Source organism: Oncorhynchus mykiss, chromosome 19 (genome assembly GCF_013265735.2).
Source record: "Oncorhynchus mykiss isolate Arlee chromosome 19, USDA_OmykA_1.1, whole genome shotgun sequence".
In the NCBI taxonomy this organism is placed as follows: domain Eukaryota; kingdom Metazoa; phylum Chordata; class Actinopteri; order Salmoniformes; family Salmonidae; genus Oncorhynchus; species Oncorhynchus mykiss.
Window position 1 is genome coordinate 57,876,061 of NC_048583.1, and position 22,776 is coordinate 57,898,836.

The 22,776-nt window shown below is 43.2% G+C and overlaps 1 protein-coding gene and 1 pseudogene across 1 annotated transcript in view; one reads left to right on the top strand and one right to left on the bottom strand.

Moving 5' to 3' along the window:
* The window catches only part of LOC110498394, a 30,145-nt pseudogene extending 18,191 nt beyond the window's left edge, over window positions 1-11,954 (top strand).
* A 5,942-nt stretch (window positions 11,955-17,896) lies between these two features.
* The window catches only part of LOC110498179 (brain-enriched guanylate kinase-associated protein-like), a 43,949-nt gene continuing 39,069 nt past the window's right edge, over window positions 17,897-22,776 (bottom strand). Inside the window, exon 6 of the mRNA XM_036955168.1 lies at window positions 17,897-21,018. Coding sequence (XP_036811063.1) covers window positions 19,441-21,018 — 1,578 coding nt within the window. The 3' untranslated portion in view covers window positions 17,897-19,440. The remainder of the gene's footprint in view (window positions 21,019-22,776) is intronic.

Genomic DNA, 22,776 nt, shown 5'->3' on the forward strand with positions numbered 1-22,776 from the left:
GAAAGATATTTCAACCCAGGTCTGATCTCTCTGTGGCTCTTCAGTCACCAAGACAGAGAGAGTAATTCATAGGGCTAACAACATTGTCAAGGCCTGCTGATCTACTCTATGGTGCACTGTACCCCTTTTTGGTATGAGTTCAAACGGGCACGTTCCCAAGTGGCTAGCCGCTAGTACATTTTAAAGCAACAGCAATTTGTTCTGCGAGATAAGGTGTCAATGCAGGTTGCAGATAATATGGAATTGTCATATCTGCTAGAGGAGCCAAGCTTCACCAGCATGTTTTATTTATTCTATTTATGCCCTATATTCTCTTCTCAGAGGGTGTACAGAGCAGGAATCCTGCAAACTTTGGCCATCCTATTCCTGACCGGGAGCAGGGAGTTTGTGACCAGCAGCGACTCAGTCAGCCAGGACTCTGCGGAGCGCACGCTCATCGCATGGGACTTCCAAACTATTGCTAAGGTCTCCAAACAGATCTACCATGTATGTAAGACCACGGACATGTTCAGTAGGGCATACTGTACCAAAATGTTTTGCAACGGATGTAAATTAGCGTTTCTTATTGGACAATTTCAGTTAGTACTTCCCCAGTTCTATCAGTTAGTACCTTCCCAGTTCTTCAAATCAAATCACATTTTATTTGTCACATACACATGGTTAGCAGATGTTAATGCGAGTGCAGCGAAATGCTTGTGCTTCTAGTTCCGACAATGCAGTAATAACCAACAAGTAATCTAGCTAACAATTCCAAAACTACTACCTTATAGACACAAGTGTAAGGGGATAAAGAATATGTACATAAAGATATATGAATGAGTGATGGTACAGAGCGGCATAGGCAAGATACAGTAGATGGTATTGAGTGCAGTATATACATATGAGATGAGTATGTAAACAAAGTGGCATAGTTTAAAGTGGCTAGTGATACATGTATTACATAAAGATGCAGTAGATTATATAGAGTACAGTATATACATATGAGATGAATAATGTAGGGTATGTAAACATTATATTAGGTAGCATTGTTTAAAGTGGCTAGTGATATATTTTACATCATTTCCCATCAATTCCAATTATTAAAGTGGCTGGAGTTGAGTCAGTGTGTTGGCAGCAGCCACTCAATGTTAGTGGTGGCTGTTTAACAGTCTGATGGCCTTGAGATAGAAGCTGTTTTTCAGTCTCTCGGTCCCAGCTTTGATGCACCTGTACTGACCTCGCCTTCTGGATGATAGCGGGGTGAACAGGCAGTGGCTCGGGTGGTTGTTGTCCTTGATGATCTTTATGGCCTTCCTGTGACATCGGGTGGTGTAGGTGTCCTGGAGGGCAGGTAGTTTGCCCCCGGTGATGCGTTGTGCAGACTTCACTACCCTCTGGAGAGCCTTACGGTTGTGGGCGGAGCAGTTGCCGTACCAGGCCGACAGGATGCTCTCGATTGTGCATCTGTAGAAGTTTGTGAGTGTTTTTGGTGACAAGCCGAATTTCTTCAGCCTCCTGAGGTTGAAGAGGCGCTGCTGCGCCTTCTTCACGATGCTGTCTGTGTGGGTGGACCAATTCAGTTTGTCTGTGATGTGTACGCCGAGGAACTTAAAACTTACTACCCTCTCCACTACTGTTCCATCGATGTGGATAGGGGGGTGTTCCCTCTGCTGTTTCCTGAAGTCCACAATCATCTCCTTAGTTTTGTTGACGTTGAGTGTGAGGTTATTTTCCTGACACCACACTCCGAGGGCCCTCACCTCCTCCCTGTAGGCTGTCTCGTAATTGGACATGACATAGCTTGTTTCACCTCAGCCATGTTGTCCGTGCAAACATACTGTAGTTAACCGATCCTCTCTACCCATTCATCACCATTTTACCTGTTGTTGTTGTCTTAGCTGATTAGCTGTTGTTGTCTTACCCGTTGTTGTCTTAGCTAGCTCTCCCAATCAACACCTGTGATTGCTTTATGCCTCACTTTATGTCTCTCTCAAATGTCAAATGCCTTGTACACTGTTGTTTAGGATAGTTATTATTGTCTTAGTTTATTGCGGAGCCCCTAGTCCCACTCAACATGCCTCAGATACCTCCTTTGTCCCACCTCCCACACATGCAGTGACCTCACCCAGCATAACTAGCCCGTCCAGAGATGCAACCTCTCTTATCATCACTCGGTGCCTGGGTTTACCTCCACTGTACCCGCACCCCACCATACCCATGCCCTGAATCTATTCTACCACTCCCAGAAATCTGCTCCTTTTATTCTCTGTCCCCAACGCACTAGATAACCAGTTTTGATTTCCTTTAGCCGTACCCTCATCCTACTCCTCCTCTGTTCCTCGGGTGATGTAGAGGTTAACCCACGACCTGCGTGTCCCCAGGCACTCTCATTTGTTGACTTCTGAAACCGAAAAAAGCCTTGGTTTCATGCATGTTAACATTAGAAGCCTCCTCCCTAAGTTTATTTTACTCACTGCTTTAGCACACTCTGCCAACCCTGATGTCCTTGCTGTGTCTGAATCCTGGCTTAGGAAGGCCACCAAAAATTCTGCGATTTCCATACCCAACTACAACATTTTCCGTCAAGATACAACTGCCAAAGGGGGAGGAGTTGTAATCTACTCCAGAGATAGCCTGCAAAGTTCTGTCATACTTTCCAGGTCTATGCCCAAACAGTTCGAGCTACTAATTTAAAGAATTAATCTCTCCAGAAATAAGTCTCTCACTGTTGCCGCCTGTTATAGACCCCCTCAGCTCCCAGCTGTGCCCTGGACACCATATGTGAATTGATTGCCCCCCATCTATCTTCAGAGTTCCTCATTGCCTGCATCCGCTATGGGTCCGCTGTCAAACGAACACCCCCCAACAATGCCAAACGCTCCCAAAAACACTTCTGTGAACAGGCCTTTCTAATCGACCTGGCCCAGGTGTCCTGGAAGGATATTGACTTCATCCCGTCAGTCGAGGATGCCTGGTCTTTCATTAAAAGTAATTTCCTCACCATCTTAAATAAGCATGTACTGTCTTTCAATTTTTTTTAAAACTAAGAACAGACATAGACCTTGGTTCACTCCAGACATGACTGCACTTGACCAGCACAAAAACATCCTGTGGCGGACTGCACTAGCATCGAATAGTCCCCGCGATATGCAACTTTCAGGGAAGTCAGGAACCAATACATGCAGTCAGTCAGGAATGCAAAGGCTAGCTTTTTCTAACAGAAATGTGCATCCTGTAGCTCTAACTGGGACACTGTAAAGCCCATGGAGAATAAGAGCACCTCCTCCCAGCTGCCCACTGCACTGAGGCTAGGTAATACTGTCAACACCGATAAATCCACAATAATCGAGAATTTCAATAAGCTTTTCTCTACGGCTGGTCATGCTTTCCTCCTGGCTATCCCAACCCCGGCCAACAGCTACGCACTCCCCCGCAGCTACTTGCCCAAGCCTCCCAGCTTCTCCTTCACCTAAATCCAGATAGCAGATGTTCTGAAAGAGCTGCAAAACCTGGACCTGTACAAATTAGCTGGGCTAGACAATCTGGACCCTCTCTTTCTAAAATCATCCACCACCATTGTTGCAACCCCTATTACCAGTCTGTTCAACCTCTCTTTCGTATCGTCCGAGATCCCTAAAGATTGGAAAGCTCCCACGGTCATCCCCCTCTTCAAAGGGGGAGACACTCTAGACCCAAACTGTTACAGACCTATATCCATCCTGCTCTGCCTTTCTAAAGTCTTTGAAAGACAAGTTAATAAACAAATCACTGACCATTTTGAATCCCACCCTACCTTCTCCACTATGCAATCCAGTTTTTGAGCTGGTCATAGGTCCACCTCAGCCACGCTCAAGGTACTAAATAATATTATAACTGCCATCGATAAAAGACAGTACTTTGCAGCCGTCTTCATCGACCTGGCCAAGGCTTTCGACTCTGTCAATATTCTTATCGGCAGACTCAACAGCCTTGGTTTGTCAAATGAGTGCCTGGCCTGGCTCACCAACTACTTCTCAGACAGAGTTCAGTGTGTCAAATTGGAGGGCCTGTTGTCCAGACCTCTGGCAGTCTCTATGGAGGTTTGAAAATTAAAGAGAGCCGCACACTCTAATTACCAACGTTTCGACAGCCAAGCTGTCTTCATCAGGGTATAATCACAAACACTGCGGGATGACTCGTTTATGTAGTGTCAAAAGACACAGGTGTCTGTAATCATGGCCAAGAGTGGCCTAATATCATTGGTTAATTATCAAATATTAAAATGGCATACAAAGAACAGCATACAAACAACAAATGGATAGCATACGAACATAAATTAATTTGACTACAAAAGCTTACAAACAATTACAATGGCAGAGTCACAATAATCACAAGAATGGCTTCAGATCAAAGTCTACATTGAGACCGAAGGGAGCAAGGGTCTTTAAATTAAAGATCCAGGCAGCCTCTCGTTTTAACAATAAATTATCAAGGTCACCCACTCTCCTAGGGAGGGTGACATGTTCGATGCCAATATAATGCAGAGACGAAATCGAGTGGCCTGCCACAGGGTTCAATTCTCGGGACGACTCTTTTCTCTGTATATATCAACGATGTTGCTGTTGCTGCTGGTGATTCCCTGATCCACCTCTACGCAGATGACACCATTCTGTATCCATCTGGCCCTTCTTTGGACACCATGTTAACTAACCTCCAAACGAGCTTCAATGCCATACAACACTCCTTCCGTGGCCTCCAACTGCTCTCAAACACTCGTAATGTAACGGCCGTTGGTGGAAGAAGGTGAGGACCAAAGCGCAGCGTGGTACGTGTTCGTCATTTATTAAATAGAACTGAACACTAAATACAAAATAACAAAAAGAACAACCGCAACAGCTCCGTCAGGTGCAAAACACAAAACAGAAACAAAACTACCCACAAAACCCATGTGGGCAAGAGCTACCTAAGTATGGTTCTCAATCAGAGACAACGATAGACAGCTGTCCCTGATTGAGAACCATACCCGGCCAAAAACAAAGAAATACAAAAACATAGAAAAAGGAACATAGAATGCCCACCCTAGTCACAACAAGTAAAACCAAATGCATGCTTTTCAACCGTTCGCTGCCCGCACCCGCCCGCCCGACTAGCATCACTACTCTGGACAGTTCTGAATATGTAGACAACTACAAATACCTAGGTGTCTGACTAGACTGTAAACTCTCCTTACAGACTCATATTAAACATCTCCAATCCAAAATTAAATCTAGAATTGGCTTCCTATTTCACAACAAAGCCTCCAAACACACCCTTGTAAAACTGACTATCCTACCGATCCCCGACTTTGGCGATGTCATATACCCTACTCGGCAAACTGGATGCAGTCTATGACAGTGCCATCCGTTTTATCACCAAAGCCCCTTATACCACCCGCCACTGCGACCTGTATGCTCTAGTCGGCTGGACCTCGCCAGACCCACTGGCTTCAGGTCATCTATAAGTATTTGCTAGGTAAAGCTCCGCCTTATCTCAGCTCACTGGTCACGATAACCACACCCACCCGTAGCACGCGCTCCAACAGGTATATCTCACTGGTCATCCCCAAAGCCAACACCTGCTTTGGCCGCCTTTCCTTCCAGTTCTCTGCTGCCAATGACTGGAACGAATTGCAAACATTTCTGAAGCTGGAGTCTTATATTTCCCTCACTAATTTTAAACATCAGCTATCTGAGCAGCTAACCGATCGCTGCAGCTGTATGTAAATAGCCCATCTGTAAATAGCTCACCGAATCTACCTACCTCATCCCCATATTGTTTTTATTTACTTTTCTGCTCTTTGGCACACCAGTATTTCTACTTGCACATCACCATCTGTTCATCTATCACTCCAGTCTTAATTTGCTAAATTGTAATTACTTCGCTACTATGGCCTATTTATTGCCTACCGCCTCACGCCATTTGCACACACTGTATATAGACATTTTTTTTTTGTTATTGTGTTATTGACTGTACGCTTGTTTATTCCATGTGTAACTCTGTGTTGTTGATTGTGTCGCACTGCTTTGCTTTATCTTGGCCAGGTCCCAGTTAGCTTACCAACTAGCTTACCTGGTTAAATAAAGGTGAATTATATATTTTTTTAATTAAGGAGCAAATAAATAACTAGTAATAATGGAATGTACAGTATGTATGTACAGTATCTATCTTAAAGCTCTCACTTGTTTTGTCTTCCATAATACACAATTATTCCTCTCCCTGTAATGTATGTAAGTGTTGGACCAAATTGACTATTTAAGTCAATTACACTTTTTTTTGTGGCAGAAAATACAGTATTATTGAGTATGAATGCCAAGCCAGTTGAATGTTCTCTGACCTTCTACCATTCAGTTGAATGTTCTCTGACATTCTACCATTCAGTTGAATGTTCTCTGACCTTCTACCATTCAGTTGAATGAATCCAGGAGCTGTACATGTGCCCCAGCCTTTACCTCAAGGAAGACTCCTTTGTAGCGCACACCAATGACAACTACATGGCCCTATTGTCTGCACAGCGGCCATACAGAATGACAAGAGGAGGCGGTATGAGGGACACAAGGTCAGTGGTGATTAGGCTGTGAGAGATCCATACGCTCCACACACAGATCTATAGCTGATAGCAGTGCTCCTTTTGGCCTGTCATTTACAGTACTCTATAAACAAACATGGTTACCCAGAAACAATAACGCTAATGAGTCACAGAGAGAATGTGACATTCAGATATGTGTGATGTGAATATTGAAAGAACCTGCTGAGTTTTCTTCTGCCAATATTTGTCCAATGAGGGAGTAGCCTATAGCTAGCTCTCATGCCGATGTAAGAAAGCATGTTTAGCTGTCACTAAAGTGTAGTTTCAACATTGATCCTTTGTGTAAAAAAAAGCTACAATAAACAAGCATAATGTCACGTCCTGACCTTAGTTCCTTTTGTATGTTTCTATTTTAGGTTGGTCAGGGCGTGAGTTGGGGTGGGCATTCGATGTTTTAGTTCTATGTTTGGTATTTCTATGTGTTTGGCCTGGTTTGGTTCCCAATCAGAGGCAGCTGTCAATCGTTGTCTCTGATTGAGAACCATACTTAGGTAGCCTGTTTTCCCACTCTTGTTTGTGGGTGGTTGTTTTCTGTTTAGTGTATGTCACCTTACAGAACTGTTTCGTTTCTTCCATTTCCCTTTGTTATTTTGTTTTGTGCGTTCAGTCAATAAATTATGACGGCCACTTACCACGCTGCATATTGGTCCGATCCTTCTTACTCTTCCTCAGACGAAGAGGATATTCGTTACACATAAGCATAATAAATATGTCATTTATTTGTTTATGCATGTTATTTCCCCAGTTTACTACGGGTTATATGCAAAACAGCACTGAGATACCTATTACTCACAATAGGATAGGAAGTCTATATCTTGAAACCTCTCATGTGAAGACATCATTAATAAAGTAAACTTTGTGCTGTATATGAAATGCATGCAATGCCACAGTAATAATAATTGATTGGATTTATATAGGGCTTTTTCACAAGCTAGTCTAATGGCTTTACATAGTAGCGTAAGGCGGAATCTCAGGCAGGCAGCACAGGATTACAACCTCAACGCAATGTTGATCTTCAGTATTGCAAACTTGTTTTGCAAGAATAGCCAACATTTATAATTATTTTGTGCACTGCAAGTGTCCGACTAAAAGTGGAAAATGTGAGCCTGGGCCATTTGCAATGTACACTGAGTGTACAAAACATTAAAGACACTTTCCTAATAGTTTTTATTTAATTTATTTCACCTTTATTTAACCAGGTGGGCTAGTTGAGAACAAGTTCTCATTTAAAACTGCGACCTGGCCAAGATAAAGCAAAGCAGTGCGACACAAACAACAACACAGAGTTGCACATAGAATAAACAAACATACAGTCAATAATACAATAGAACAAGTCTATATACAGTGTGTGAAAATGAGGTAGGATAAGGGAGGTAATAAGGCAATAAATAGGCCATAGCGGCAAAATAATTACAGTTTAGCAATTAAACACTGGATTGATAGATGTGCAGAAGATGAGTGTGCAAGTAGAGATACTGGGGTTCAAAGGAGCAAAATAAATCAAATAAATAACAGTATGGGGATGAGGTAGTTGGATGGGCTATTTACAGATGGGCTATGTACAGGTGCAGTGATCTGTGAGCTGCTCTGACAGCTGGTGCTTAAAGCTAGTGAGGGAGATGAGTCTCCAGCTTATTGAGTTGCACCAAGTCTTAAAAATCCTTCTTTAACCTGTCTCCTCCCCTTCATCTACACTGACTGAAGTGGATTTAACAAGGGAGATCAATATAGGATCCTAGCTTACACCTGGATTCACCTGTTCAGTCTATGTCATGGAAAGAGCAGGTGTCCTTAATGTTTTGTACACTCAGTGTATAGTCTATTAATTGATTTTAGTGTGTTGCTAATGGTGTGGGGGTTTAAACAGCAATGCTTGCTGTTTGGGGTTTTAGGCTGGGTTTCTGTACAGCACTTTGAGATATCAGCTGATGTACGAAGGGCTATATAAATACATTTGATTTGATTTGATTTGTTTAGGCGGAGGCCTATCACACGGATGCTGAATATGCTGCACTCACACCAGCAGGCCTGCGAGTGTCTCTGCACCCTGTGCTGCCCGCTGTGGTGACTACGTGTGACTGGGGTGACGAGATCAGGATCTCGCAGCGATTGACACAGAAGAGGGTAAGGGGAATGACTCTGAGAGCTCTCATAGATGATTTTCTACTTTGGGGATTTAATTATAACACCCAGATACTGCAAACATTCAACCCGTCCTTCCTACCTGAGCTGCCGGAAGAAGAAACTGCTAAGGGATGTTAACATGACACTTAGTCACTTAGTCACACTGACATTCGCTTCCATTCAAAGACTTGCCTGTTTATCAAACTGCTGTCAGTTGTCCATTGGTTAGCTCATATCATAACTTCAATCAAATGGACTGTATGTGTATTGTAAAATAGCTTACTTAGGAATTAGTGCATAGGATGTTCACTCATATTGTAGATGAACGGTGTGATCAACCTCTGGCACAGCTATAATAAAAGTGTTTCATTCCATTTTACAACCTATTCTAAATTCATTGTCATGTGTTGTACTGTGTGTGTGGTCGTTGTATACGAAAGTTGTATGCTTGCCTACAACACTGCGCAAGGTGGCAACGCGAAAGGTGGCAACACAAAGGCTTTTTATGGAAATGTTGGGTTTTAAGTATGTCACTCCCAAAGGGCTCGACTGCTGTTGTTTAGGCTGCCGTAATCTTGCATGGTGGGTAAAATGCAGTCAGGCTACGTTACAGTGCAGAGGATCAAAGACACGTTTTTGAATTAACATTTCAAAGGGTAAACTGTTAAAAGCATTGGCTTTGTGAGTTTATTATTATTATCAGACAGTAGCGGGTATGGATCCAGCTCAAGCCTATCTGCCTTATTCAGACACTGACCCAATTACATAGCAAGTCAGTATTACTCTCTATATTCAGCAACTTATTCTACCAATATGGTCTCTACCAATACAGAAATGTGTTCAGGAAATGTGCTTGCCAACTCATTGTGAAACTCATAGACTCATCTAAAAACGGAGAAAGTAGTTATTGGATCCTGAAAGACTTTGGCAAGCAAACTTTCCTAACATTCTTGCTGGGTGAAATCTAAACGTTTTGATATCATGTGATGATTTGTTGTTTTCCTATCTGTGGTATCCAGCTTCTCCTGCTTGGTTCAGTCTGCTTTGTGTCATTGTTGAGAGCAGCCACTTCTTCAACCTCCATGACAGTCAAATGAAATCAGAATGGAGTCAACAACATTTGTTACAGCGCTTGGGCTACAGTCAGCTGTAGGATGAGGAGTTGAACCTATAGTTCTAATCTGTGTGCTGCAACATACTTTACCAAACTGGGAATTCCAAATTCTGTAACTCAAATTCCAAATTCTGTAACTCAAATTCCAAATTCTGAACTCAAATTCCAAATTCTGTAACTCAAATTCCAAATTCTGTAACTCAAATTCCAAATTCTGCAACTCAAATTCCAAATTCTGTAACTCAAATTTCAAATTCTGTAACTCAAATTCCAAATTCTGTAACTCAAATTCCAAATTCTGTAACTCAAATTCCAAATTCTGTAACTCAAATTCCAAATTCTGTAACTCAAATTCCAAATTCTGTAACTCAAATTCCAAATTCTGTAACTCAAATTTCAAATTCTGTAACTCAAATTCCAAATTCTGTAACTCAAATTCCAAATTCTGTAACTCAAATTCCAAATTCTGTAACTCAAATTCCAAATTCTCACCTGATAACCTGTTCGTCCTCTCCTTGTACCTTTTAATTTAATGTTTTATCTAATTTAAACTTTATTTAATAGACAAGTCAGTTGAGAACAAATTCAAATTTTCAATGATGGCCTACCTCAACATCGGCAGTGCTCAGGTTGAAAGATGTTACCTGAACGATTTAGCGGATTGCTTAGTTCAAATGAACAGACTAATTATTTCAACATGAATAGCTTGGTGTATTTCGAGGTAAGAAGTGCTTATTTTTCCCAATAGCCTGCTGGAATAGGCTACTGAGGACGGGGTCGTAATTTCAATCACTGAATCAAATAAATCATACTGTAAAAAAATCACACTACAGCATTCTGCAGTGATACGCCATCCCATCTGGTTTGCACTTAGTGGGACTATCATTTGTTTTTCAACAGGACAATGACCCTACACACCTCCAGGCTGTGTAAGGGCTATTTGACCAAGAAGGAGAGTGATGGAGTGCTGCATCAGATGACCTGGCCTCTACAATCACCTGACCTCAACCCAATGGAGATGGTGCAGCAGGGTGTCCCCCCCCACTAACACTACACAGCTCATCCAAATAACCGAGTTTGGGAAACCCTGGCCTACAGAAGCCTACAATGGCATATAAATGATGTACTTGATGGCCAACAGATGCAAATGTATCATTCTCCACATTTAATGTCAGTTTCAATGAGGACTTTTCCCCATAACAGAAGCATGCAGGGGAGTTCCATACCTTCCATTTCAAATGTCCACTCGTGCATAATGAGAAGTGAATTAGCCTTCACAGTGTGTGCTGCTCGGTCTCCTCTCACTCATGTGTGTCAGCCAATAGTGGACTATGCTGCAGTGCTCTCTCAACATACACCTCTCCGGCCCTCCACACCACTCACTCAGCAACAGCCGGCCTCACTGCCTGAGTCAGCAGCAGCAGGTCACAGTGAAATATATATAAAAGAGAAATGCCATGCCGGCCACAGTGGAACTTAGAAGGAGCCCAAAAATCCTCAAACCGTAACCAATACATTTTCACCCACAATGTAATTTTCAAAGTAGCCCAATTTGGCGGGAAAACCACTGAAATGGCAATCCTGGCAGTGCTCTCTCTCTCTCTCTCTCTCTCTCTCTCTCTCTCTCTCTCTCTCTCTCTCTCTCTATCTCTCTCTCTCTTTTTTTTTTCTCTCTCTCTCTCTCTCTCTGTCTCTCTCTCTCTCTTTCTCTCTCTCTCTGTCTCTCTCTCTGTCTCTCTCTCTCTCTCTCTCTCTCTCTCTCTCTCTGTGCTTTTATATACGCTACAGTCAATTATGAGTGCATGTCTACTTATATTAATATACGCTTACTGTATGATAGCTAGAAAATTAATTAATTAGCTAACTAACGTTAGCCTGCCTAGCTGGAAATTCTGAAGAAGGAAAATATTTTATTTCAACAACTTCCAAAAGATAACCAAACAAAAACATATTTACTTTTTACGAGACGCGTTTGTACCGTCGTGTGCATTAGTAGCACAATTTCTAACTTATTTGAATTAGTTTTTACTTACACTTGTATGTTGACTTCTCCATTGATGTTGCTTTTAAGTTTTTGCTGACTTTTCTTAGTGGATGTTCAATCGTCGCTGGGAGTTTCAGGCCCTGATGTGAACATAGCAAGCTAGCTAGCTATGTAGACATTTACTCATTTACTTAGTCCTCGGCATTCCCCCTAAAGAAATCTTATGTCCTGTCAATTATATTATGCCAGACCAGCTAGTTCTACTGTCTCTATTATATTACTACAGACCAGCTACATCTGTCTTTATTATTTTACAAGTTTGATCTACTGTCTCTATTATATTATGACAGACCAGCTAGATCTTCTGTCTTTTCTCCTCTTTGGCATTGGTACCTACATTAAGGGCACTAGCTACTTTTTCACTAAGGGTGACCACTGACTCACTGAGTGCAGCTCATCGGAAAGTGAAGTAGAAAACAGGAAGATCCAGATACTGTGCTAGGTTTGGTGCTAGCTTAGCTAGCTAGCTAATGTTAGCCTCGCTAAAATAGACAACCTAGCATTGCATCACTGTATAAAACTATTTTTACACAATATCACCTATAGTTCGCTAGTTACACAACAACATAGGAATACATTTATGAAATGGTTACATGTTATAAACTTTAAAAACATTTATACATTGGAAATCTTGTGAATATAGCTAGCTACTTCTCCTCAGCAAACACCACAAAAAGAAAGAAAGAGAGCATGTAGTGAGCTGCTAAACTAACTGCAGACCAAAGCAAAAACATTGCAGACCGATGAAATGGGAAAGAGAGGAGAAATTGCTTGTTTCTTTGTTCTCCTTACAAGCCGTGCTCAGCTCTTTTTCCCTTTATCACAAACTAGCTCTGGGTGACCGAGCGCAACTGAAAATTTGGTGCTGAGTCAATGCGGTGCAAAGCCAGTAGTTGCCTGGCACTTACAGTGGCGATTTTACTTAGGGGGGAGGGAGTCAAATTAGCCAGTTTCTAATATTGGGGTCATGTCCCCCCTGCCAGTAAAGCGCCTGGCTCCAACACAACAAAAAAGCTTTGTATGAGAAAGAAAGGGGGGATACCTAGTCAGTTGTACAACTGAATGTATTCAACTGAATGCATTCAACTGAAATGTGTCTTCCACATTTAACCCAGGCTCTGAATCAGAGAGGTGCGGGGGGCTGCCTTAACCGACATCCATGTCTTCGGCGCCTGGGGAACAGTGGGTTAACTGCCTTGTTCAGGGGCAGAACGACAGATTTTTACCTTGTCACCTCTGGGATTCAATCCAGCAACCTTTCGGTTACTGGGCCAACGCTCCTACCCGCCCGGCTACAGGTAGAATATTAAAGAGACACGTATCAAAGGAATGTCAATGCCTGTCACAGTCCAATTTGTCAATCTGAAGAAATGTTCCCAAAGGCCAGAGATTCTGTGTACCAGGTGGCATTGATTACATCTGCAGGTGTATTACTGGTGATTGATGTCACTTGTTAAATCCACTTCAATCAGTGTAGATGAAGGGGAGGAGACAGGTTAAAGATGGATTTTTAAGCCTTGAGACAATTGAGATATGGATTGTGTATATGTGCCATTCAGAGGGTGAGTGTGCAAGACAGAAAATGTATGTGCCTTTGAAGGGGGTATGGTGGTGGAAGGGGGTATGGTGGTGGAAGGGGGTATGGTGGTGGAAGGGGGTATGGTGGTGGAAGGGGGTATGGTGGTGGAAGGGGGTATTGTAGTGGAAGGGTAGTGGAAGGGGGTATGGTGGTGGAAGGGGGTATGGTGGTGGAAGGGGGTATGGTGGTGGAAGGGGGTATGGTGGTGGAAGGGGGTATTGTAGTGGAAGGGTAGTGGAAGGGGGTATGGTAGAAGGCAGCGGTGGAAAAAGTACACAATTATCATATTTGAGTAAAAGTAAAAATACCTTAATAGAAAATGATTCAAGTAAAAGCAAAAGTCACCCTGTAAAATTCTACTGAGTAAAAGTCTAAAAGTATTTGGTTTAAAATATACTGACGTATCAAAAGTAAATATAATTACTAGATGTTTTTTGAGGGCAAAGGGGGGGGGGGTGCAACTCAATAGTTGGAAGGTGTTCTTAATGTTGTGTACACTCAGTGTATAATTATGATAGGTGATCACAACGTGTCAGTCCAATACTCCTCTTTATTAGGTAAATGAACATACAACAAAAATATAGAAACATGCATCAAACAACCAGCTGCCCTGTTGTTCCTTGAAAAGTAATTTGTCGTACGGAGTTTGAGGTAGAACAGGACAGGTGGATATTTATTCAGGGGTCAAAGTAAAGAGCATCAACTTAACCAGGATAAAAATATCAATAGTAATGATGACATATATTTATATTTTCTTATGTTACATCCACAACAAAAATACTCTGTCTATCGGGGTCAGAATCTCGTACCCTTCTGTACAGCAGTTAAGATTGAAGTACTGTTGCTCTTTAGGGAAATCATCAGGTCTGTTCACAATGTCACCTCTGCAAAAATGGACACAAAGAACCAAAATGGACGCCTGGTGGAAGAGCTACAGTGACGCCAGTGCACAGAGGGGAAGCATCGCCTCTTTGCCCTCTCTGTCCCTGGCTTCAGCAGTATTTTGGAGGTGTTCACGTCCCCCAGATGGTATCCTGAGACCAGGGCATGAACAATGTATCTCGGTCATAAAGTTTTGGGGGAAGTTAATTCCCAAAATAAATCGCCACAGTGAGAGGACTTGTCAGAGCAAGAAGTGCTTTGTTTTGGTTAGAGATCAATGTGGCTGCTGCCGACAATGTTCAAGATTGTAGAGTAGAAAATCTGTCTGGTATATTAATGGTCTGTTTGAAATATTATTAACAACATACAGGGCCTAAAGAAAGTGTACACCCCCTTGAACTTTTTTCACATTTTGTTGCGTCACAAAGTGCGATTGAAATAGATTTAATTGTAATGTTTTGTAATTGAGCTACACAAAATACTCCAAAATGTCAAAGTTAACATTTAATTCTACATTATTTTTTTACCAATAATAATATGCAATAACTGAACTAAAATATAGTAATTGCATAAGTATTCAACCCCTTTGTTTAGGCAAGCCTTAATTATTTCAGAAATAAAATGTGGCTTAACAAATCATAAGTTGTATGGACTCACTCTGTGTGAGATAATAGGGGTTGACGTGATTTTTAAATGACAACCCCTTCCTCTGTCCCCCATATAACATCTGTAAGGTCCCTCAGTCATGTATGGAATTTCAAGCACAGATTCAACTACTAAGACCAAGGAGCTTTTTAAAAGCCTCATAAAAAGCACAGTGATTGGTAGATGGGTAGCAATAACAAATCAGACATTGAATATATCTTTAAGCATGGTCAAGTTAGTAATTATGCTATGGATGATGTATTACACCACTCAGACACATCAACGATGCATTCGTCATTTTGAACTGAGCTGCAGGACAGGAAGGACACTGCTTAGGGATGTTACCATGAGGCCATTGGTGATTTTATAACAGCTACAGAGGTCAATGGTTGTGATGGAAGTGACGACAACAATGGAGTGACTCCACAATAATGACCTACAGTTGAAGTCAGAAGTTTACATACACCTTAGCCAAATACTCATACTACTTTAAACTCATTTATTTACTACTTTAGTATTTACTACTTTAAATACTTTAAACTCATTTTTTTCACAATTCCTGACATTTAATCCTAGTAAAAATTCCCTGTCTTTGGTCAGTTAGGATAACCACTTTATTTTAAGAATGTGAAATGGCAGAGTAATAGGAGAGGGAATTATTTATTTCAGCTTTTGTTTCTTTCATCACATTCCCAGTGGGTCAGAAGTTTACAAAGACTCAATTAGTATTTGGTAGCATTGCCTTTAAATTGTTTTACTTGGGTCAAACGTTTTGGATAGCCTTCCACAAGCTTCCCACAATAAGTTGGGTGAATTTTGGCCCATTCCTCCTGACAGAGCTCTTGTAACTGAGTCAGATTTGTAGGCCTCCTTGCTCGCACACGCTTTTTCAGTTCTGCCCACAGATTGTCTATAGGATTGAGGTCAGAGCTTTGTGATGGCCACTCCAGTACCTTGACTTTGTTGTCCTTAAGCCATTTTGCCACAACTTTGGAAGTATGCTTGGGGGTCATTTTCCATTTGGAAGACACATTTGTGACCATGCTTTAACTTCCTGACTGATGTCTTGAGATGTTTCTTCAAAGTATCCACATAATTTTTCATCCTCATGATGCCATCTATTTTGTCAAGTGCACCAGTCCCTCCTGCAGCAAAGCACCCCCACAACATGATGCTGCCATCCCTGTGCTTCATGGTTGGGATGGTGTTCTTCGGCTTGCAAGCCTCCCCCTTTTTCCTCCAAACATATCAATGGTCATTATGGCCAAACAGTTCTATTTTTGTTTCATCAGACCAGAGGACATTTCTCCAAAAAGTACGATCTTTGTCCCCATGTGCAGTTGCAAACCGTAGTCTGGCTAGTTTATGGCGGTTTTGGAGCAGTTGCTTTTTCCTTGCTGAGCGGCCTTTCAAGTTATGTCGATATAGGACTCGTTTTCCTGTGGATATAGATACTTTTGTGCCCGTTTCCTCCAGCATCTTCACAAGGTCATTTGCTGTTGTTCTGGGATTGATTTGCACTTCTCGCACCACTTTTTGTACCTTCATCTCTAGGAGACAGAATGCGTCTCCTTCCTGAGCGGAATGACAGCTGCGTGGTCCCATGGTGTTTATACTTGCGTACTATTGTTTGTACAGATGTGGTACCTTCAGGTGTTTGGAAATTGCTCCCAAGGATGAAACAGACTTGTGGAGGTCTACAATTGTTTTATGAGGTCTTGGCTGATTTCTTTGGATTTTCCCATGATGTCAAGCAAAGTGGCACTGAGTTTGAAGGTAGGCCTTGAAATACATCCACAGGTTCACCTCCAATTGACTCAAATTATGTCAATTAGCCTATCAGAAGCTTCTAAAGCCATGACATCATTTTCTGGAATTTTCCAAGCTGTTTATAGGCACAGTCAACTTCTGACCCACTGGAATTGTGATACAGTGAATTATAAGTGAAATAATCTGTCTGTAAACAATTGTTGGAAAAATCACTTGTGTCATGCACAAAGTAGATGTCCTAACCGACTTGCCAAAACTATAGTTTGTTAACAAGAGATTTGTGGAGTGGTTGAAAAACGAGTTTTAATGACTCCTACCTAAGTTTATGTAAACTTCCGAATTCAACTCTAAATGAAAGAGTAAAAAGAAGAATACAAATATACAGAATAAAAATGTACCAATACCTGCATATATACGCAACAAGGCACTAAAGTAATATTGCAACAACAAAAAAAAACACAGCGAAGGAATACAGTCTATGGCAAGACTTGAAAATGGTTGCTTAGCAATGATACCCAACACCATAACAGAGCTTGAAGGATTTTGAAAAGAAAAATGTGCAAATATTGCACAATCCAGGTATGCAATGCTCTTATGAGACTAACCCAAGAAGACTCACTGTAATCACTCCCAAAGGTATTTCTATCACGTATTGGGTGGGTGGGTGGGGGGTGGGGGGGGGGGGTATATTAGTGGTTTGTTTCCTCCCCCATTAATCAACAACAACAAAAAACACTTTTGAGATGAGAGTATTTTGTGTGGATTGTTGACCAAATAAATACAATTAAATCATTTTTAATGCCACTTTGTAAGACAATAAAATGTGATGAAATCCAAGTGGGGTTGTAGACTTTCTATAGGCACTGTATACATGTATATACATACATACACACACATATATATATACACACACAAACACACACACACACACACATACCTATATATATATATATATATATATATATATATATATATATATATATATATATATATATATATATACAGTATATCATAAAAGTGAGTGCACCCCTCACATTTTTGTAAATATTTGAGTATATCTTCTCATGTGACAACACTGAAGAAATGGCACTTTGCTACAATGTAAAGTAGTGAGTGTACAGCTTGTATAACAGTGTAAATTTGCTGTCCCCTCAAAATAACTCAACACACAGCCATTAATGTCTAAACCGCTGGCAGCAAAAGTGAGGGGTGTACTCACTTTTGTGATATACTGTAGATACACACACACAAATACCACTGTCAGACTTGTAGTAAAGGAGTAGACTAGCTACTGAACAGAATTAAGGCAAAATGTACTTACTAGTTGTTGGGTATTCATAAATTCAAGCAACAGCATTTTAATTCATGCTTTTTTTCCAATTTTGGCATTAAAACGTTGGGTGCTTTGGGCCAAATTCCTACATGTAATATTCATACAGAGTAACACTAGCCTGGATACATGGAATATTGGACAACCTGCTGTGCAACTTTTTAAATCATTTATCTCTTGTCAATGTCTGCTCTGTGGGGGTACATTCCTGCCAATCATATTGTAAATATATTCCTTTATATTGTTAGTATTATCGGCAGGAAAATACCCCAAACTGCGCCACCAACTTTACAGTTGTTGTATTTACAATGTCTTTGATATTGTGTTACCGACAGTATATGTATTTTAAATCTGTCTTTGATTTCTCTAATTCCAATACACACCGAATGTATTTTTCAGACGTGTTCCTCCTAAGTATCAATATGCTAATTGAGTGAGAGAAAAAAAACATTTATTTCTGTAGTGCCTCTCTAATGTTCAGGAGATATCCATGACTTTCTGCCTAGAAGAACCAGTCCATTCATATATGCATAATTAACATGCAGTTTGTCGATGAGAAAATGAGGCCTTGGAAGCAGGACGTCCTATACATAATGGATAGCCTTTAGTTGGTGTTATGCCATGCTAATGAAGTTCTAATAGTCAGTCTGTTGCCCAAATGAATGGGACGCGTTATGCTTGGTACTAAAGGATACCAATGTGCTTGGTACTAAATGGCATGTTTTACTGACATACTTCAAATGCTAATAGTGCATGTACAGTAGTTACTGCCTCAATGCTGTCATTGTTAAGGTTAAGGGATAATTTGACTTATGAGCCTTCCACAAAATAGCTCTGAGCTTGCTGAATGGCTGTCTGAGAGACTAAGGGATGATATACTGTAAGAAACGGTACGGAAATCTAGTGGCTGTTATCTCTGATAACTACACCGTATCATGACATAAACAAACAGCCAAAACAACAACAACAGCTGTATAGCTTCTCATACAGCTTGAAACGTGCCTTCGCCGGATTACAAGAACATCTCACATCCACACCAACTGTGTGTTTGCCACCGGAAACATGGAGACCTACACAATCATCATGCATAAGAGTAGAAGCTGTTGGTTACACTACTTGAATCCAGCAGGTATAATGCTTCATTACTTGTTGTAAGCACGTATGAGCTTTCATGTCTTATTACAAGGTTTACAGTTTGTTATGTCCTTTTATGAAACACATTTTCAAAATTGCTATCATCTAGTCATTGAGATAATATTAAGAATTTCTAAGCGGGGTCATACGTGCTTATGACAAGTCTTACAATGCATTATAACCGCATCATAATGCATTATACCTGTCAGGTCCAAGTAAAGTGTTACCGAGCGGTTCAATTCAGGAGGGTGCCGTACAGCTGGGCCTTGGTCAGACTGTCCTTCCTGCTCAGTCCTGTTCCTGTGCTTCCAAATTTTTGGTATTGTTGAGAACTCTTTTTGGGAAGTGCCGGGCTAGGACTGGGCCTCATTCTCTCCCTCTGGCAGTGCTGCAGACTGGAGGCTTCCAGAGAGCTTTGGTGGTGTAAGGACTCAGCTGAGCTGTTGGGGCTCACGTCCACGTATTCCTTGTTCATGCTCCCCCCTGACGCTCCAGCAGCCCCGCTCTCCTTATCCTTAAGGCTCCCTGAGAGGAACTGCAGGCTGCACTCTGAGTCCTGGCTGTCTACCTTGGCTCTGTACAGGGGCGGGGGATTGTCCGGCTTGCCCCGCAGGCCCAGGCTGGGGTGTTTGGGACTGGGACTGGGGCTGGGTGAGAGGCCACCACTGGCGGCAGCAGCCAAGCACTGGTCCAGCACATGGCTGTGGAGGAAGACGTTGTCGTCCCCCTCATGGAAGCTGCTGTAGAGAGGCCCCAGTTTAATCTTGGCCGGGCCCATGGCAAAGTGCTGCTCGGAGAAGCTGTAGGGAGACACACGGCCAGGGTTGCGGTTGAAGGAGTACGAGTTGATGTCCTCTACGCTCAGCTGCCTCCAGCGTCCAGTCAGTTCCTCCTCGGTGGGGACACCCATGCTGACCATGCTGGCCTGACTATCGGAGCGCTCCACACCCCGGGGTCCTCCTCCCTGGGCTGAGCCCACACTGTGTGACGATGCGATGAGCGGCGAGTGGTAGGGCTCACTGTAGCCGCAGGATGCTGTGCATACGTATGCCGGTGAAGAGCCACTGCCGCCTTTTGCAGGGCTGGGGGAAGGTGGCATTGCCATGTGCTGGAAGCTGTGGGATTTGGGGAAGACGCTGTGGCCAGGAGGGCTGTCCTTCTCATAGGATGAAGTGCTCTTTCGCTCGCCGTAACCTCCATCCCGCCAGTCCATGTAGAGCCCATGGTGGGAGGAGGACATGGTGCTACTGGGGCCACCGCCGCAGCCTTCCCCGCCCTTCTCGTCTTCCGATGCCTGGCTGAAGCTGGAGTAGGAGCTAGAGGCCCTCAAGGAGCCCGCGGCAAACTCTCCATGGAAGGAGTGGGCCCCGTGATGGGAAAAGTTACCCGATTGGAAGGCTTCCTCCTCGGGGTTGGAGTCTGTGGAGTTCTGGGACTGGAGGAGGAGACCCATGGGGCGGGCATGGACATCCACGCTCTGTCTGCGCTCCTGCCAGCGCTCGGGGCAGTAGAGGGCTGTGTCGCTGCAGTACAGGTCCGATGTGCGGTAAGCTGTACGGCGCCGGAGGCTTTCGGTGCCGCCGCCCGCGCTAGTGGGCACAAAGTTATGGTCATGGCCCTCATCCTCCAATGGCTGGGGGCTGGGCGAACTGGTGTTGGGGCAGCTGCTGCCCGGCTCCGGCTTCTCTAGCACCTTGGCGATGACTGCGGTGGGCACAGCGTCGGAGTAGGGCGAGTGGCACAGCGCCATGGTGACGCCCCGGCCTTGCTTCTCCATGTGGGAGCTCACCCGCTCCTGGAAGTCAATGGGCAGCTGGAGAGAGAGAAGTAGAAAGGGGCGTTGAGGAGAAATATTAAACGATAGAAAGGAGAAAGACATGGATAGACAAACATGAATAAATGGGAGTTCATTGAAGAGAAGTTGATTCAGAAATTACAGCAATAAATAACAGAAAGGAGGACTCTAACAAAGTAATGTTTTAAAGATTTTTCCAGCAAATCTTTATCGACCAACGAAATATTCCTTAATTGACCATGCTGTCTGACAACCACTATCATATCTCCCCATTCATATTCACAAACTCGCCGTTATGGAATGCTCGCCACATCCGCACAGCTGTTTTATCAACGCTGTTCCCTAGGCTCCAATCTAGAGTTTGAGTTTAGAGAAGTAATTTATTCCTGTGTGTTTACTCAGTCCAGCTCGGAGACCCGGTGGGACTTTCACAACCCCTCCGCTCCTGGGCTTTATTTAGGAGCTTGTCTTCTTATACCTCAGTTGTTAACTTCGCTGAGTTTTAGGTTACATCCACCAGCATGGACACAGGTACATCAATACACACACACACACACACACACACACACACACACACACACACACACACACACACACACACACACACACACACACACACACACACACACACACACACACACACACACACACACACGACTGTCCCCTCTGCTAACCGTACATACGACTGTCCCCTCTGCTAACAGTGCATACGACTGTCCCCTCTGCTAACAGTACATACGACTGTCCCCTCTGCTGACATTACATCCGACTGTCCCCTCTGCTAACAGTGCATACGACTGTCCCCTCTGCTAACATTACATCCGACTGTCCCCTCTGCTAACAGTGCATACGACTGTCCCCTCTGCTAACATTACATACAACTGTCCCCTCTGCTAACATTACATCCGACTGTCCCCTCTGCTAACAGTTTGTACGACTGTCCCCTCTGCTAACATTACATCCGACTGTCCCCTCTGCTAACAGTGCATACGACTGTCCCCTCTGCTAACATTACATACGACTGTCCCCTCTGCTAACAGTGCATACGACTGTCCCCTCTGCTAACATTACATCTGACTGTCCCCTCTGCTAACAGTACGTACGACTGTAACCTCTGCTAACATTGCATACGACTGTCCCCTCTGCTAACAGTGCATACGACTGTCCCCTCTGCTAACATTACATCTGACTGTCCCCTCTGCTAACATTACATGCAACTGTCCCCTCTGCTAACAGTGCATACGACTGTCCTTTCTGCTAACAGTACGAAAGACTGTCCCCTCTGCTAACAGTACGTACGACTGTCCCCTCTGCTAACAGTGCATACGACTGTCCGCTCTGCTAACAGTGCATACGACTGTCCCCTCTGCTAACAGTACATCCGACTGTCCCCTCTGCTAACATTGTCTCCTTTCCCCCGCTCCCTCTGTCTCTTCTCCCTGCTCTCTGTGTCTCCTGTCCCCCGCTCTCTGTGTCTCCTGTCCCCCGCTCTCTGTGTCTCCTTTCCCCCGCTCTCTGTGTCTCCTCTCCCCCGCTCTCTGTGTCTCCTTTCCCCCGCTCTCTGTGTCTCCTCTCCCCCTGCTCTCTGTGTCTCCTGTCCCCCGCTCTCTGTGTCTCCTCTCCCCCGCTCTCTGTGTCTCCTTTCCCCCGCTCCCTCTGTCTCTTCTCCCTGCTCTCTGTGTCTCCTGTCGCTTCCCTTCCCTTTCGTCCCTCCACTATCAAACATAGAGCTACAGGTTAAAAACAAGAGAGAAATAGACGATGTACCCTATGTTG